This window comes from Marmota flaviventris, chromosome 9, assembly GCF_047511675.1.
Source record: "Marmota flaviventris isolate mMarFla1 chromosome 9, mMarFla1.hap1, whole genome shotgun sequence".
NCBI classification, from domain to species: domain Eukaryota; kingdom Metazoa; phylum Chordata; class Mammalia; order Rodentia; family Sciuridae; genus Marmota; species Marmota flaviventris.
This window is the reverse complement of record NC_092506.1, coordinates 70,692,772-70,710,900: the sequence shown is the minus strand read 5'-3', so window position 1 is coordinate 70,710,900 and position 18,129 is coordinate 70,692,772. Positions and strand designations below refer to the sequence as shown.

General features: G+C 38.6%; 1 protein-coding gene across 2 annotated transcripts in view; it reads left to right on the top strand.

The window, feature by feature from the left end:
• The window catches only part of Rab30 (RAB30, member RAS oncogene family), an 86,720-nt gene that overhangs the window by 50,412 nt on the left and 18,179 nt on the right, over positions 1–18,129 (top strand). For both annotated transcript variants that reach the window (XM_027942773.2, XM_071616556.1), the window contains exons 2-3: positions 12,896–12,996; positions 16,260–16,343. In XM_027942773.2, coding sequence (XP_027798574.1) covers positions 12,904–12,996; positions 16,260–16,343 — 177 coding nt within the window. In that variant the 5' untranslated portion in view covers positions 12,896–12,903. The remainder of the gene's footprint in view (positions 1–12,895; positions 12,997–16,259; positions 16,344–18,129) is intronic.

Below are 18,129 nucleotides of genomic sequence, written 5' to 3'. Positions count from 1 at the left end.
ACTCTTATGTTGCTTTGACTTTTTCTCCTACTTCCAATGGGAATGTATTTGAACAGGTGAGGGAAGCATCCAGTCTCACTGGACAGTCTTCCTGCTAGGAGGAGACACCTCTGTCCTTGATAGGCCTCTGGGGCGAGGACCATCAGGGGAAATGCTTGAGCCCAGTTCTGGGTCTTGGCCCTGACCTCTGTCTGCCTGGCCAGGCTGCATTGTGTGCTCAGTCTGTGGGAGGAGACTGAGGAGGCTGATAAGGGGGCCCTTCTGGTCCAGCCAAACAGTCACAGAAAAGCTTCTGCAGAAGAAAGATTAGACACAGGCCCTGATTTAGAGAACACAGATGGGAGGGCAGTGGGGCAAAACCCCAGAGTTCTTTACAGTGGTATTGTTATTGTTGAAGGAGGACCACAGAGGGAGCCTTGCCTGCTTGTGCAAAAGACGGAAACAGCAAGTTAGATTTGGAAGTACCATTTTTAGATCTGTTCAACAAACATATTTTGCAGACAGAAGCTCCCCAACTTGGAGAGGGATTAGCAAGTGGGAAGGGTATCCATTTTCCTTTCCCCAGGAAAGAAAATGCCAGTATTTCCAGGTGCATGCAAGTCTCTCTGACAATCACCTGCTCCTAGGTGCTGTGGTACAAAACAAATTGGTTCTGCCTGGGGAACTGAGTGGGAGCCCAAGTGGGTCCTAAGCAGTAGCCCCTTTTTGGGGGCCAACTGTCTATGGAAAACCAAATCTGTGTGGTTTTCACTATAGCAAGTGAAAACACTGGAAGATAATTCAGATTTTTGCTTTGGTTAATGCTGATGAAATGCTGTTTCATAGGTTAATTTTCATCTTTCTTACATGTTTGTAATCCCAAATCTATTTTGTGTTTCCAGGAAATATGAGAATATAAAAGACAATATATACCAAGAATAAAATAAAGTGTTTTATTGTCTTGATTTTTAAAAATAATATGGTATTATTATTTTTCATTTTTATTTCTTTGCATGTCTTAAAAATATTCTAAGGGCTGCTTTTGAGTTCCCTTGTCCTTATTCCACCCCTAATCATGGCATGAATCCATGCCAGCCACCTACGATGGTTATGCCCGTGGTCTTTCATAGTAGGGGTTTTTATTTGTGGACTTTATTTGTACTGGCAGCAGTCCTGCTTCAGAGTCAGAGGACCTGTGTAGTTCATTGCTTATGTGCCACTGGCCTAAGGCTATAGTTACTTTCTTGGTTTCAAATGCCTTCTCCGTGAAGTGGGAGAAAAAGACAGACTCCTCATGTTTACTCAGGAAGATTTTATGTCAAGGGCAGTGAGAGCAATTTCCAAGCTGTACAAATGTATTTTTAAATTAGTGTCACAAATAAACTATTGTTTGATCCATTGGTTTTGGTTTTTATATAATGGATACTTGGTTTTAAGGGATGTTGGTCTCCAAGAATGAATCTTCCTTTTTAGGGAGCTGCTGTACTGCGGCATGCTTTAACAGAGAAAGCAATGGTATACACAATGAACTAGGAAAGGCAATACTGGAGTTCTGGTGGAATATTTTTTCCCTGGATCCAGGATCCAAGAGGGCAGACAAAGAGAAAGATAGAAACAGAATTCCCCAAACTGATTTTTTAAAAGGCCTTTCTTACTATATTAGGAAAACTGTCTTCCTTTCAAGCACTACTGGATAGTGAATGGAAGGGTAGAATATAATTCAAGAGTTAGAGGTTCTCTTCTTTCCTAGAAAAAGCTAAATCTTACAGCCTTCCCAGGGGAAACCACTCTTGCTAGTTTTTTTGGTTTCATTCCAAAAATATCGTATGAATCAACAGATGTAGAATTATATGCTCTTACCCTTTTTCTATATTATACACACCCTGTTTCCATCTTGTTTCTTTCACATAATACACCTTGCACACATCCAAAGCAGACTGTGTGGCCCATTGACATATATGCCATAATTTATCGTTGCCATAATCCTTCTTCTTCTTCTTTTTTTTTTTTTTTTTGCTGAGGGACTTCTAGGTTGATTTTTATAACTGTAATTACAAATGCAGAACATCCTACTACATGTTCCTTTGTTCACATGTAGGTATGAGTTATCAGTGTATCAGTGAGTATGGATATATGCTAGATTACTAGAAGTGCATTGCTGGAGCAAGGGTTTGTTGCATCATATTTGAGTTGAGTTGTCTTCTACCAGTAGTACACAAATGCCTCATTTCTCTGTATCCCGGTACAGAATGAAGTTTGCCCCAATTTGAGATGAAAAATGTCCTTTCTTTTTTTTATTTAATTGATTTTATTTTTTAAATACATGACAGTGGAATGCATTATAATTTTTATTACACATATATACCACAATTTTTCATATCTCTATATATAAAGTAGGTTAACACCCAATTTGTGTCTTCATACATGTATATCGGATAATGATGTCCATCTCATTCCACCATCCTTGCTAATCCCCTGCCTCCTCCCTTTCCCTCCCACCCCTCTTCCCTATCTAGAATTCATCTATTCTTGCCATGCTCCCCCTCCCTACCCCACTATGAGTCAGCCTCCTTATATCAGAGAAAACATTCAACATTTGTTTTTTTGGGATTGGCTAACTTCACTTAGCATTATCTTCTCCAATGTCATCCATTTACCTACAAATGCCATGATTTTATTCTCTTTTATTGTTGAGTAAAATTCCATTGTGTATATATGCCACTTTTTTTTTTTTATCCATTCATCCACTAAAGGGCATCTAGGTTGGCTCCACAGTTTAGCTATTGTGAATTGTGCTGCTATAAACATTGATGTGGCTGTGTCCCTGTAGTATGCTGTTTTTAAGTCCTTTGGGTATAGTCTGAAGAGAGGGATAGCTGGGTCAAATAGTGGTTCCATTCCCAGATTTCTAAGGAATCTCCATACTGCTTTCCATATTGACTGCACCAATTTGCAGTCCTACCAGTCATGTATGAGTGTACCTTTTTCCCCACATCCTCGCCAGTACTTATTGTTGTTTGTCTTCATAATAGCTGCCATTCTGACTGGAGTGAGATGATATCTTAGAGTAGTTTTGATTTGCATTTCTCTGATTGCTAGAGATGATGATTTGTTGATTGATTGTATATCCTCTTCTGAGAAGTGTCTGTTCAGGTCCTTGGCCCATTTGTTGATTAGGTTATTTGTTTTTTCCGTGCTTAGCTTTTTGAGTTCTTTATATACTCTAGAGATTAGTGCTCTATCTGATGTGTGAGGGTAAAAATTTGCTCCCAGGATGTAGGCTCTCTGTTTCTTCTGCTGAGAAGAAACTTTTTAGTTTGATTCTATCCCATTTATTGATTATTTTAATTATAATTTATAGCTCAAAAATTAGTTTGCAGTTACTAATGTGTGAGGCTGATCTTTTTTTTTAAAGTTCTGTTTTATTTCTTGTGAACTTTCTGCTCATGTCCTTAGTCCATTTTTCTATTGGGTTATTGTTTTTTATTTATAGGAATTCTTTATGCAATTAATGGAATTAGACTTAAATACATGTGTTACAGATATTTTAGTTCATTTTTACTGTTTTGCAGAATTATTTTAAAATTAGTAAAATTAATCATTTATTTTGCAATTTAGACTTGATATTAAGTAATTCCCCACTTCAAGATTTTATACACACACATGCACACATTTTTTTCTAGTATTTCCATGCTTTCAGTTTTTAAAAAAATATTTATTTTTTAGTTGTACACAACACTCTTATTTTGTTTATTTATTTTTATGTGGTGCTGAGGATCAAACCCAGGGCCTCACATGTGCTAGGCGAGTGCTCTACCCCTGAGCCACAACCCCAGCCCCAATTTTTCATTTATTTATTTATTTATTTGGTGCTAAGGATCGAACCCAGGGCCTCTCACATGCTTGTCGAGCACCTACCGCTGAACCACAACCCCAGCCCCATGCTTTCAGTTTTTAAAGATTCAAACCTTGAATCTATTTAGAGTTTATTTTAGTATAAAGAGGGATACCTAATTCCAAATTAACTTCTTTTCAGAAAGACCTAGGTTTGGAATCAAGGCACTTTCTACTCATGAGCTGTATGATTCTGAATAAATTTACCTCTTTGAACCTCAATTTCTTCACTTATATAATGTGAATAATAATGCCTGTGTAAAGGGCTAGAGCAAGGATTACATAAGATGAAATATGAAAAACATTTAGCATTGTTTCTGGCACCCTGTGTGTTCAAATCATGGTCCAAGGTCCTAGGAACATGGGAAAATAGTGTATTCTAGAAAAGAGAAGTTCTGGGTGGCCAGGATTGTCACCTTGCATCTCACTTGTGTGTGACTTAAGGTGAGTCACTTCATTACCTAATCCCTGTTTCCTTACCTGTATAGTGAATAAGAAGTAGTTCATGAAGTTGTTGGGATATCCATATTAGAGCATGCATGTGAAAGCATTTGTAAACTATAAAGAGCCATATAACAAAATGTTGGGAGTTTATAGCCTGGTGAATGAGGAGCAGCCATGGTGCAGGTGGGTATTTGACATCCATGGCCAAGGAGAATAATTAACTTGCAATAACATGAAATTAGCAGCTGATGTAAAGCAAGTGAGCTTGCAGCAGTTGATTATAGTAATGGTTAGTAATTGCCTCCTCGTAATTAAGCAATAATGAGCTTCCTGGGACAGAACCTCGTTAGAGTGAAAGATGGATCAAATGCTTTCAGTTCAATGTATACTAATTGAACACAGTAATAGAGTAAGCAGAGATGAGTGTCTTGTTGGCGTACAGTCTTTACCTTTAAGGACGGTAGGGGTAAGATAGACATGCAGGGCACAGTCCCCTTCACCAGGTAGATGCACATGCTGAACGTAGTCAGAGGAAGGTCCAGAGTGCTCTAGAACTGTCAAGGATGGAGCAGCTCACTGTATACTGGTCTAAACCCAGCCCCTGAAGTCTGGCTCAGATTCTAAGGAAGCCCAGCCTAGTATTGCCTTCTAGAAATTTTGTTTATTGTCCTTTGTTATTCCTGTTTGCTTCTCTTTTAGATTGGTAGAGATATCTTGTTTTTCATGCCCTACTCATCTCCTTTCACAGTTCTTTATGGGAGTGGTGTGTATTTATGGCCTCTGTTTCTGCTATGACCTAGCTAATCAATTTCCCTGGGTAGGGTTTCCAAATAAAATATAGGCTACCTAATTAATTTTGAATTTTAAATAAACAACATTGTGTGTGTGTGTGTGCGTGTGTGTGTAGGTCTTATGTAATATTTGGATCACACTGATATCTTTTTTCCTTTTTTCTTTCTTTCTTTCTTTTTTTTTTTTTGGTACCAGGGATTGAACCTAGGGGTGCTTAACCACTGAGCCACATCTCCAGCCCTTTTTAAATATTTTATTTAGAGACAGGGACTCTGCTGAGTTGCTTGGGGCCTAGCTAAGTTGCTGAGGCTAACTTCGATCTTGCGATCCTTCTGCCTCAACCTTTTGAGCCTGGAATTACAGGCATGCACCACTGTGCCTGGCTACACTTATATCTTAAAAAGTCATTCATTTATCTCATTCAACATATTGAACAAACATATTCAAATTTACTTATTACTATCTGAAACTGAAACTTAAGTGATATCTTGACTTTCTTTGGCAACCCAGCCTGGGCAGCCCTGATTTTAAGTAATACAAAATAGCATTTAACATATTCATGTGTCATGCAACCCTATATAGCAAGGGATATTGAAAGGCGTTACATGAGAAAAGAATTCTCAGCTAAAATCATATTTTGTAAATATGAACTAAACAAAGCCAGTTTCATTCATGATGAGAATTTTCACAACATTTTATTTTTTGTTGAAAATTTGCTTTTTAAAAAATCTTTTTGGATATACCAAACACAGTGTATTTTGACACATATAAATGGAGTATAAGTTATTCTAATTGTGATCCAGAACATTTTAAATCTTCAGGATTGGGTTATAGTATTTAGCATTCCTCAAAGTTATGTCACTGTGAAGTCATCTTCCACAAACCCTCCCTTCTTGAGTAGTTAGGGTTATAGAAGCAGATGTTGAAAGAATGCTGAGGGTGTCTGATAATGAGTTCTATTTTGCAGACTCTAAGTTCTGATTTGGGGTTTTGGAAAACACAAAATTTATATATATAAAAAAAACTTTACATGATCCTATGATGCTGTTTTTTTTTTAAATCCAAAAATTTATAATAAAATATACGTACTTATAAGGGTATATAAATAAAGAGACTAGAAGGATGTATAGCAAAATGTTATTTATACCTAGGAGGAGGTATGGGTAGGGAAAGATTATGGATGGTTTCATTTTTCTTTATATTTGTCTATATTTTCTACAGTTGATAAAGATGACTTGACAGAAGGACTAAAAAATTTTTATTCTATTTTTTAAAGGGACATTTTCCATATATTATTTGCTTCTCAAACAACTCAGTAATATATGTTTTAATGTTTATTTTATTTATTTTTAAAAATAGTTACTTTTTAGTTGTAGATGGACACAATACTTTTATTTTTATATGGTGCTGTAGATTGAACCCAGTGCCTCATGTGTGCTAGGCCAGCACTCTACCACTGAGCCACAATCCCAGTCCCGGTTCTAATGTTTATTATTTCCATTTTATGAATATAGAAACTTTTCTCTAGCAGATGCAGGCCTCCTGGTTTCATCTCTGCAGCCTCAATGGTGTGCAAGAACAGTGCCACATACTGTCATGGGAAGGGCCCATGGTACCTGTGTGTCAACACTCTCCATTTACAGACCAAGTGGAAGTTCTGGAAGGGAAAAGAACGTGCCTGAGACACACAGTTTTTTGAACCAGGGACAAGTGTTCACAATGTTTTTAGGGTAAAGTCTGGGGTTAGAGGTGGGAGGAGGGGACCTGGCTGCTGACTTATGCTGAGTCCCAGAGGGCAAGGGGGAAATACATAGATGTGCAACAGTGAATGTAGTCGTTTTTAAAAACTGGTTTATGTTAATGTTACCAAATTTATATTGCTTAGAATGGTTTTCTTCCTTTTAAGCTTTTCATACTAGTTTTCATTTCCTGTTATTGTCTTGAAGTTAATTTTTTTCTTTTCCTCATTGATTTTTTTTCCTTTTTGAATCTCATGCATATATCCATTTATTTAGAACTATGGTGGTGATTATATTTGAGATTTTACCTGTTCATCTGAGTGGTGTTCCTGTTTATTCCTCTGTACCTGGTACTTAATTACACAGATGATTGGTGACTAAATTGTGGGAGTGGCATTCAAGGGAAGTCTAACTCTAGTTCCTATGGGAGACCTGGACTGCGGGGCACAGTGAGGAGCATCATGTGATGTGAAACCAGTGTGCATCCCCATCAATGTAGGAGTGATGCTTTCAGAGCTGGGGGATTTCTAGAATCCTGCAGTTCAAAGGAGCCTGGGGATCAGTTCAACTGAGCCTCCAGCCCCAGTGACCGATATAGTGATATTGTCAATCACAAGACAGGAGGCAGCAGTATTCTGTTTGAGAAGCAGTAAAGCTCTGGAGTCAGATGGACTTGGGTTTGTATCTATCCTAACACTAATTAGCTATATCTAGGATAATATCTCGGTATACCAGTTTCCTCTGTAGTAAATTAGTGATGATAAAAAGATTACCTACAAATCAAGAATCAATAAATGGGATGGATTCAAACTAAAAAGTTTCTTCTCAGCACATAAAACAATCAGTGAGATGAATAGAGAGCCTACAGTTTGGGAGCAAGTTTTTACCCTTCACACATCAGATAGAGCACTAATCTCTAAGGTGTATAAAGAACTCAAAAAGCTAAACACCAAAAAACAAATAACCCAATCAATAAATGGGCCAAAGACCTGAACACATACTTCTCAGAAGATGATAAACAATCAATCAACAAATATGTGAAAATGTTCATCATCTCTAGCAATTAGAGAAATCAAAACTATTCTAAGATTTCATCTCACTCCAGTCAGAATGGCAGCTATTAAGAATACAAACAACAATAAGTGTTGGTGAGGATGTGGGGAAAAGGGCACACTCATAAATTGCTGGTGGGACTGCAAATTGGTACAGCCAATGTGGAAAGCAGTATGAAGATTCCTTGGAAAACTGGAAATGGAACCAGCATTTGACCCAGCTATCCCTCTCCTCGGTCTATACCTAAAGGACTTAAAAACAGCGTACTACAGGGACACAGCCACATCAACATTTATAGCCACAATTCGCAACAGCTAAATTGTGGAACCAACCTAGATGCCCTTCAATAGATGAATGGATAAAGAAAATGTGGTATATATGCACAATGGAATAGTACTCAGCAATAAAAGAGAATAAAATTATGGCATTTGCAGGTAAATGGATGGAGTTGGAGAATATCATGCTAAGTGAAGTTAGCCAATCACAAAAAAACAAATGCCAAATGTTTTCTCTGATATAAGGAGGCTGACTCATAAGTGGGGTAGGGAAGGGGGTCATGGGAGGAATAGAGGAACTCTAGATAGGGCAGAGGGGTGGGAGAGGAAGAGAGGGGCATGGGACTAGAAATGATGGTGGAATGAGATGGACATCATTATCCAAAGTACATGTATGAAGACACAAATGTTGTGAATATACTTTGTATACAACCAGAGATATGTAAAATTGTGCTCTTTATGTATAGTATGAATTGTAGTGCATTCTGCTATCCTGTATAACAAATTAGAATAAAAAAATTTAAAAAAGATTACCTACATCATAGAGTTGTGAGGATTAAATGCATAACTACATGTGACACAGTACCTGGTACATAATAAGCTTTGAATAAGTGTTAGCTATTATTGTTATTATTGACAGTAACAGAGTGGGAAATCCCCAGAATTTGGCAGAAGACCATCTCGTAATGTGCTTGATTGATCCTCACTTGGCATTCCTAAATGTGAGACAAGGTGTGACTTTTGTTGTCAGTTTAGGGTTGGTTATAACTAGTTTACTTCTGAATGGGTATCTCCCCACCTCTTGGATACTTTCTCATCACAAAGTGATTCCTTGATGCCTGGGCTGTTTGTTATGTTATGGACTACACAGAAGAGCTTACTCAAAGCTTGGTTTTTCCAGAGAATCTATGAACATTTAATTCAGATGTGTTTTCTTTTTAAAAGTTTCTTCTTCCCTTTATTTAGAATATTTGTCTTTTTTTTTTTTTTTTGGTATAGAGGATTGAACCCAGTAATATTCTACCTCTAAACTACATTCCAAGCCTTTTTATTTTTTATTTTGAGACATGATTTTGCTAAGCAGCCAAGGCTGGCATTGAACTTGTTATCCTCCTACTTCAGCTTCCCAAGTAGCTGGGATTACAGGCATGCAGCACTGTATCCAGCTAAGATGATTGTTTTTTAAGAGAAGTTTTTGTTGTTGTTCTAATTAGTTATACATGACTGTAGAATGCATTTTGACACATCATACATAAGTGGAGTACAACTTCTCACTCTTCTAGTTGTACACGATGTAGAATCACACCAGTCGTGTAATCATACAGTCACATGTTTTCTGTTAGAAACAGAACATTAATCAAAGCAGGTAATCTGGAGTTCTCAGTCCAGCTTAAGCCTGCAGTTTTAAACTCACAACCATTTTCTTCAGAGGTTCATTTAAAAAATACTTGGGCTAGGAGTATAGCTCAGTGGTAGAACACATGATTAGCATGCATGAGCCTCTGGGTTCAGTCCCCAGCTCCAAAAACAAAAAACCCCAAACTGAAACATATTCAACAAAGCATGAAAGTAAGTTTCTTTTAGAAAGGGGAAATGTCTTTTTTTCTGTGGTTTGCTCCAGGTGGTAACCACATGACACAGCATTGACAGAGCCCCCTCTTTCTTCTCTTCATAAAGATACATAGTTTGGGCACTGATAACTTTCTCTTAGGAGCACTGTTTCTGAGTTCTTTATTTTTGGAATTCTCTGTATTTCTTACTTTGTTCTTTTGACATCAGGCAAAGATGTAGAAATAAATGTGCATCAAACAAGCAAAACACAGGAAAAGAATGCAGCTCAGTCCGGTGTTTCCTGTTTCTCATTTGCTCATGGGAGCAGTGAGTCCTGGTCCACACAGCTTCATCTTCCTGCTAACCTTGCATATGCTTGAGTTTTATTTTCTTTTTATTTTTAACAGTGAGTTTTAACTGACATCTCACATCCCTGAAATTTATCAGGAGTTTGACTTTGTTTCTTACTTGAACTATTATAATGTGGTAGAATTTTGGGCCTGAAGCTAGAGGGGAGGAGAAAAGGGAAATCACATTTATAAAAATGCTTGTCCTCCCTCATTCAATTCATCACATCTTTCTTGAGGTCTTACTCTGAGCCAGGTATAGTGAGAGGCACTATCTAGTGGTTCGAAGATGTGGGTGCTGGAGCCAGGTTGTCTGGGTTTGAATCTCAACCCTACTAGTTAGCATCTGTGGAACCTCAGTGCCTTCTTATTTCGCTTCGCTTGTGCTGTAATTTAGGAATGTCAAGTGTCTACCCCATAGTTGTGATATTAGATGACTTTATATCCAGTGAGATGCTGCTGCTGCTGCTGCTGCTGCTGCTGATGATGATGATAGGTTGGGATCAGGGTGCAGTTCACTTCATTACCCTCATGCTGCACAGTCATGAATGTGTCAGTAGTATTGAGGTGCTTATGGATGGGGATGAAATATGAGGCAAGCATTTAATAGTAAAGTGTGGTGGGTATTATCATAGGAGATGAAGAGGGTGTCAGGAGAACCTTCATAGGGGGCCCAAGCTGCTCCCTATCAAGTTAGAGAAGTAACTAGAGAAAGGGATGTTTCAGCTGAGACCTAAAGGGGAAGTAAAAGTTATCTGGACTAGGTGAGGGGATGGGAAATTAGGTCATGTGTTCTGGGCAGACGTATGTGTGAACATCTGAAGAGAAAATCAATCCTACAGTATTTAAGGAAGAGAAGAAATCCAGTGAGCTTCAAGTGTGTGTTATAAGGAGGCTGGTGAGAGATGAGGCCGGCAGTGAAGGAGGAAACCAGCTGATGGAAAACTTGTGAGTCAAGAGAAGGAGTTTGGATGACTAAGGGCCTGGTCCTGTCCTTGAGGTTTCCATTCATTTCTTCACGCATCATTATTCTGTTATAAGTGATATAAGCTTCATTTTGTTAATAGGGAAGTTGAAGCTCTGGAAAATGGTCACTTAGAAAGCAGCACAGGCAGGATTTGAACCTGGGTCTCTTCAGCTCCAAAGTTTTTTTGATGACACACATGGTCTTGGAACTTGAAGTCTGGTTGTTTTATGATTTCGGGCCCCCTTGGTTTTCCTTAATCTCAGTTTGCTCAGGTAATATACCTTAACACTGTATATTACCTGAGAATTCAGTCTCTGGACTGCAGAAACAAATGGAAATATACATAAAGGGCCACATAGTGCCAGACATATGGCCAGCACAAACCACTGCTTATGGACTCAGATTCTTACACAAAGAAAGATTTTCCTCCACAATTTAAGTGAACTGAGAACCCTAAGAGCGGCCACCTGGGTGTTGGCTTGGTTGCCAGTCATCTTATCAAGAGCTAGTTAAGTCCACTGGATACCACATTTGTATGCAGTGGATTTACTTCCCTAGCAGTATTTGACAGGTTCAACCCCTGGGGCTCTTTTCTCTGCCTGCAGCCATTTGAGCTTTAGTTCCTGGTAGGAGTGACCTTGAGGCTTCTCTAACTCTCTCAAGCACCCCAGGGGCTCATTGTCTATCCATTGCCTCTCCCTCTAGAGTCTACTGGACCTATTCTATGATTTATTTAACTTTTTTGTTGTTAACTTTCCTTGGTTGGTTTTGAGGTGGCCCACCTCCCAGGTGATAGAGTACTATAGAAACACTTAATAAGTAACTTGCTTTCACCAGGATAGGGTACCAAGGCTCTTTGAGAGGTTGTTTTTAAAATCTTCAAAAAATGTCCTCTCAAGTAGACAGTTTACAGTATTCTTTTCAGCACAGTTGGAGAAACTAAGGCCTATACTTAAACAATATGCCCATTATTTTTTTCCTTCTATAGAGTAAAAATTTATGAAGGGTAACTCGGTCCCAGAGGGTGGGAATATAGAATTGAAAGACATAGTTACTTCCCTCAAGGATGAGACAGATATTTGAATAACTGTGTATAGGAAGTGAAGTCTTAGGACAGAAGATTGGTGGAAGTGTTTTGCCTTATTTAAGTAAGATTAGTAAAAAATTCAGAGAGAAATAGCTATTTGCATTGGGCCTTGAAGGGCTTCATAATGTTGAAGGGAAGGCATCCCGACAGGGGAAACTCATAAATGCCAAAGCCCAGAAGAATGAAAAGATAGGCACTTCAGGGTCCCTTTAGCATCTGTGTGGTTGGAGAAAGTATATAGGAATGAGGTGGGGATCGGAGGACAAGATGACTATAACTTCCACTGGTAAGACCCCCAGGACTTGAAGGAGACCAAAAGGGTCCTTCATAGTTACAGTCCATTCAGTCTCCTAGCTGCTAGTACTTTTTCCAGAGCCATGCACAATACATAAACATCCTTAAAGTTCTGGATGGACTCTCCTTTGTCCCTGTTTCTCTGCACCACTCCCTACTTGCCTGGTGATGTTTCTCTTATACTGAAAGAAAATGGATCTTATCACTGAGGACTTGTGACCTGACTGCTTGGAGGAATAAAGGTTACCAAGTGAAAGGACATCTGTCATTACTTCCTGTGGCATGACATAGCTGGGAGGAATGAAGTCTATCTGTGACTAGACACCTGTGTTCCTCTCTCATTGGCAGGGTCACCAGAGGGGAACATTAAATTGCTCTTCAAATGAGTCAGATTTCTTATTCCTGAGGAGAAGGGGCTGGTGCACCTTGGGTTCTCTGGGCCTTTCTCACTCTTGCCTGTATTTGCCTTGCAGCTGTGTAAATGAGTATGGAAGATTATGATTTCCTGTTCAAAATTGTTTTAATTGGCAACGCTGGTGTGGGGAAGACGTGCCTAGTCCGACGGTTCACTCAGGTAAGAGCACTCAGAATCCCAGAGTGGGTTTTATCTGTCTAGCCTGCCTTAGAGGAATCTTATGGATTGGGTGCCTGGTCCCAGGGCCAGCCTCTAGGCTGTGCATTCTTAACACACCCTTTGAAAGTGGTATCAGTTTTGTAGCCTAGGCTTTTTCTAAATCCCCTCAAGGGAGCTTGGCTGTGGGGGTCAATACCAACCCTCCCACACCTCTTGGGAGCAAGTGGTTTTATTTTCAGTATGAAGTTTCAAAATTTATTGGATAAAAAATAGATTAGTTCTTAATAATCCAAAGGTAGAAATAAATTAATGCAAATTAAACTCAAACTCCCTGCCTATGCCTCATTTCCTCCCAAGAAACTGCGTGAATCATTTTGGTTTAGAACCAAATATGCTGATTTTTCTAAACCTCATAAATGGGGATGAGATGAGAACAGTGAAGAACTCTCTGAACTGAATGTCCTTTCTGGTTTGAAGCCTTATCATATGACCTAAGTACAAGTTTCCTTTGGGGCTGCCTTCTTGAAACTCACTAGCCAAGATTACATTCTGTTTTAAATTCGAAAATCAGAAATCATTCTAAAGTTGACCTTTTGTGTTTTCCTATGAAAAGGAGAATGAAGCCTTTTTCTGGGCTATCATTCATTCAGCTTGTATTTTGCTAAAGTACACATTGGGAAAGTTAAGACTAGCTCCTCTAAGGTCTAGGGCAACATGGTGCCATGGAAAGAGCACTGCTCGTGCTGAAACACAGGTCCTTGTCCTAGTTCCTCCCCTTCCCAGGTCTCCCAGCTCCACATGAGGGAGCCAAATAAACTCTAAGGCCCCTTTCAGCTCTGAAGTCTGTGGAAAACTGGAGAGGCAGATTGGATAACACAAACAGCTTTATGGCTCAGAGTCACTTTGGAAATGTCAGGGTTTTTCCCATGATAAGAAACACAGAAAATAACTCATGCTTTTTACTAAGCCTTGGCCTGGTGAAATCAAAAGCAAAAAGCTAACAGGCATCTGGGGCTCAGTTAACCACCTTGGAGATACATTGAAACTCCAACTGGTTTTACATCTGTCTAACATTAGTAATCTTTTCTGCTTTTAAGAGAAGAACAAGACTGTGGAACTGCAAAGATACAGATAAATTTTCAATCCCTTTATCAAAAGTTCCCTTGACCTTGTTTCATTACTGAAAGGTCAGAGATTCAATTCAGTCCTCTCATTTTACAGATGAAAACCTTAGATGTAGAGGGAGTGAATGACATGCTTATGATCTCACATCATACTAGTGACAAGAATGGGATTAGAATTTGGGTCTCTTAGTTCTCAGCCTGATATTTCTATGTCCTGTGGGTTCTAACCTCTGAGATCATTCTCTTTAAAAACACAAACCCTATCATTGAAGGTGAAAATGCTTTCCTTCTTGAACAATAATTTTTACCAACAAGCACATTTTTCTTTTCTGTCTACTTATTATCCTCCCAGTCCCTCAACTACCCCCAAAGTTCATATTTCATAGACAAGCTTGTTTGTTATTTAGTAAGCAGTTAAAATGAATTGGATTCAGCTGTTTTTGAGACATGAAGGGTTAGGAAACAAAGTGGTGGGGAAAAGCACTGGGAAGGATTTATTTTTTTGGCATTTGTTAGGCTGCAAAACAGCTGGAGCTATAAACTTGAAGCTTGGCAACCTTGTATCTGAGCCAAGCTAAAGTAGAAGAAAATTGATTCAATATTTGTAAGTAAAGTTATGAATGTTTATATTTACATTTTTTGCAGAAATGCAATGGAACATTTTCTTTTGGTTTGAAGCTCAGCCTTTTAAGTTCAAACTTTAATTAAGGAGCTCTTGTCAGGAAATGGACTTAATTAGAGATTCCCCAGTCTTAGATGTCAGAGCTAATAATGTCCATTTTGCTTTAATTTCTGGACATTCTAGAATATGGATGAATAAGGAGGGGAGAGACTAGGTATAGAGTTCTTTCCTGATAGAATTCCTTGCTACCCACAACTTCCTCTCTAAGCTTACAGGAAATATTATACAATAGTAAATTACATTATGCATGTAATTGTGCTAATATCCTATCCTCTGGAAACTGCTATATTTCCAGTTTGAGGTAAAGCTCATCAGATTCAAGGCCCAGAGAGGGAGGGTGGTTAGTCTGAGGTCACCTGGAGATCCTAAGTCTGCTGCCTCCTGGTTTAATGGTTTATATCTTTCCTATCCCCATTCCCCTTCCTTTCATTCCCCTTTGTCTAATGCAATGAATTTCTAGTCTTCTCCCCCACCTTATTGTATGTTAGCATCCGTATATCAGAAAGAACATTTGGCCTTGGTTTTTTGGGATTGGCTTATTTCACTTTGCAAGATAGTCTCCACTTCTATCTATTTACTATAATTTCATTCTTCTTTATGACTAACTAATGTTCAGTTATATATATATATATATATGTATATCATATTTTCTTTGTCCATTCATCTGTTGAAGGGCATCTGGGTTGGTTCCACAGCTTAGCTATTGTGAATTGAGCTGCTATAAACATTGATGTGGCTGCATCACTATAGTATGCTATTTTAAGTCCTTTGGATATATAGCAAGGAGTGGGGTAACTGGATCAAATTTTCTGAGGAATCTCCATACTCCTTTCCAGAGTAGTTGCACCAATTTATAGTCCCACCAGCAATATATGAATGTACGTTTTCCCCCCACATCCTTGTCAATATTTATTATTACTTGTTTTCTTGATAATTGCCATTCTGCCTGGAGTGAGGTGAAATCTCAGTGTAGTTTTAATTTGCATTTCTCTAATTGCTAGAGATGTTGAACATTTTTTTCATATATTTGTTGACCAATCATGATAACTAGTTTTGAGCTTCCTTGATTTTGCCTATTCATTTCTCCCCATTCTAACAATCCTAGTCTCATTCCAGTGGCTCCCTGGATTTTTCTTTTTCTTTATTAAAATCAGGTTTCCCCCACTGCCTTTTCCTGATTCTCCCCCTTCACCCTCTCTCAACCCATTTCTTTGATCCACCTTCTGTTTCTGCTTCTGTCAGGATTTCTGTATCCCAAGTTCTCCCTTCTCTCTTCCTCTTAAAACATACATACAATGTTAAATTAAACAGGGCTTCCATGAGACCAGCCGACATTCTTTTTTCTACCAATTAGCTCAACCAAAAGAAGAGCCTGGTACTGGTAATATGAAATGTAAGAAGTATTTCATTTACCTGAAGGATGGGCATAACTGTTGTTTCAATTATTTGTTCTTTAGGGTCTTTTCCCCCCAGGTCAAGGAGCAACAATTGGAGTTGATTTTATGATTAAGACAGTGGAGATTAATGGTGAAAAAGTAAAGGTAAGAAGCTAAATGTTCAACTTGTCTTTTGTGTGCTGTGTGTAAGCTTAGGGGAAGTTGTGTAGTCATGTTTTCATAACATTTATTAAATCTCCCAAAAGCCAGGTGTGATGGTACATGCCTGTAATTCCAGCTACTTGGGAGGCTAAGGCAGGAGGATTAGCAACTTAGCAAAACCTTATTTCTAAATTTAAAAAAAAAAAAAAAAACCTGGGGATGTAGCTCAGTGGTAAAGTACCTGTGGGTTTTATCCGCAGTGGGGGAAAAATCTGATTGAAACCGACATTGAAAACAGTATATTCAACTATGACACTTATTTCTAGTCCCTTTGTGGGAGGAGGAAGGGATTTTAGATGATATTTTTACAGATTAGAACAGAAAAAAGGGCTAAAGCAAGTTTGTCCTATCTTCTGTCATATCAGAAGTGATATAACAACAAGAAATTTCTTTTTGGATTTCATGAATTGAGTCAATAAACTATACTGCCTCCTATAATAGCAGGTCCATGAAAAATTTCATTTTAGGTAATGAAGCCATATTAGTCACTTATTAAAAACTATCCTATCTCCCATGTACCTTTGTTCCTAGTAATAGATAATAAAAGAGGGGTTCAAGAAAGAATCCATGATCTCTACCCTATTCTGTATTTGGTGACTTCTGGGTGGCTTGATATACCTGAAAGAAGTATGGTATTTCCAGTAACAGGAGAAGAGAGATTGTGTTCTTGAGTACCTACTATGTGCCAGTGCTTTTGCTAGGTGCTTTTACATGTGTTTTTATAGTTACCTTAATTTTTACTATAAATTCTGTGAGGTAAGTGGCATCATTCTTGTTTTACAGACTTCAAAAAAAGATAGGTGACTTACTTATTCATGGCTGTCTAGTCAGGAAGGGAAATGGAGGATTTGAACCTGTTCTGCCTCCCTGCCATCTCCCCTGTTATGGGATAAGAGGGGAATGAAGCTACAAAAGGCTCATCACCTTGGAGCAAGGAAAGGAAGGTGATGGAAATAAATATGAAATGAGACTAAATTACATGAAAAGAGGATAAAGATATTGATCTTAGGCACTGTGTTCTACCTGCCATTCATTTATCGAAATTCCATTGTCAGGTTTTTTAGAGGTGAGTCCCATGGAAGGAAGTAATAAATCCAGCCATAAGCAGCTCAATGATGAAAGCTGGCATCAGACTTCTAGCTAGATCCCAACCTAAGCATTCCAAATTTGGGTCCATGTTATTTTCATCCACCTCCTCCTTTTGAGAGCCTTGGGAAGGGCATAGAAGGTCCATAATGTTTTTGCTGCATTTCATAGATACTTTCCATCACAAATAAGTTATAGGCTGAGGCCTCTGAGTGGATAACAGAAGCTTTCCTGGTATGTCTTCCAGCCCTGAATCAAAATGGGTCTTTACTGCAAAAACATCTACAAATACAATAGTGAATGGAGAGCTCAGGGTGCTGGAAGATAACTGGAAGGTGTGAAATCCATGTAAATGCCGACCAGAAAGTCAGGAAAATAGTGTTTGGGGTGAGAAGAAGGAACTAGGGTGTGGGGACAGGAAGGAGACAGGAGTGTGCTCTAGAGGCATTAGTGGAAAGAGCCTTTTATTGCTTTCTATTGTTCCAGCAGAGATGGGGTAGTTGCCAACTGGAGTCAGGTAAGGATAACTACTGTTTCATGCATTTTACTTCCAGATGTCTGAGTTTCCCATTTATACATTGTATACGTGAGTTCATTTGTTTGACCAGAAATGTTAGTACCTACCTATGGCAAACACTGGGCA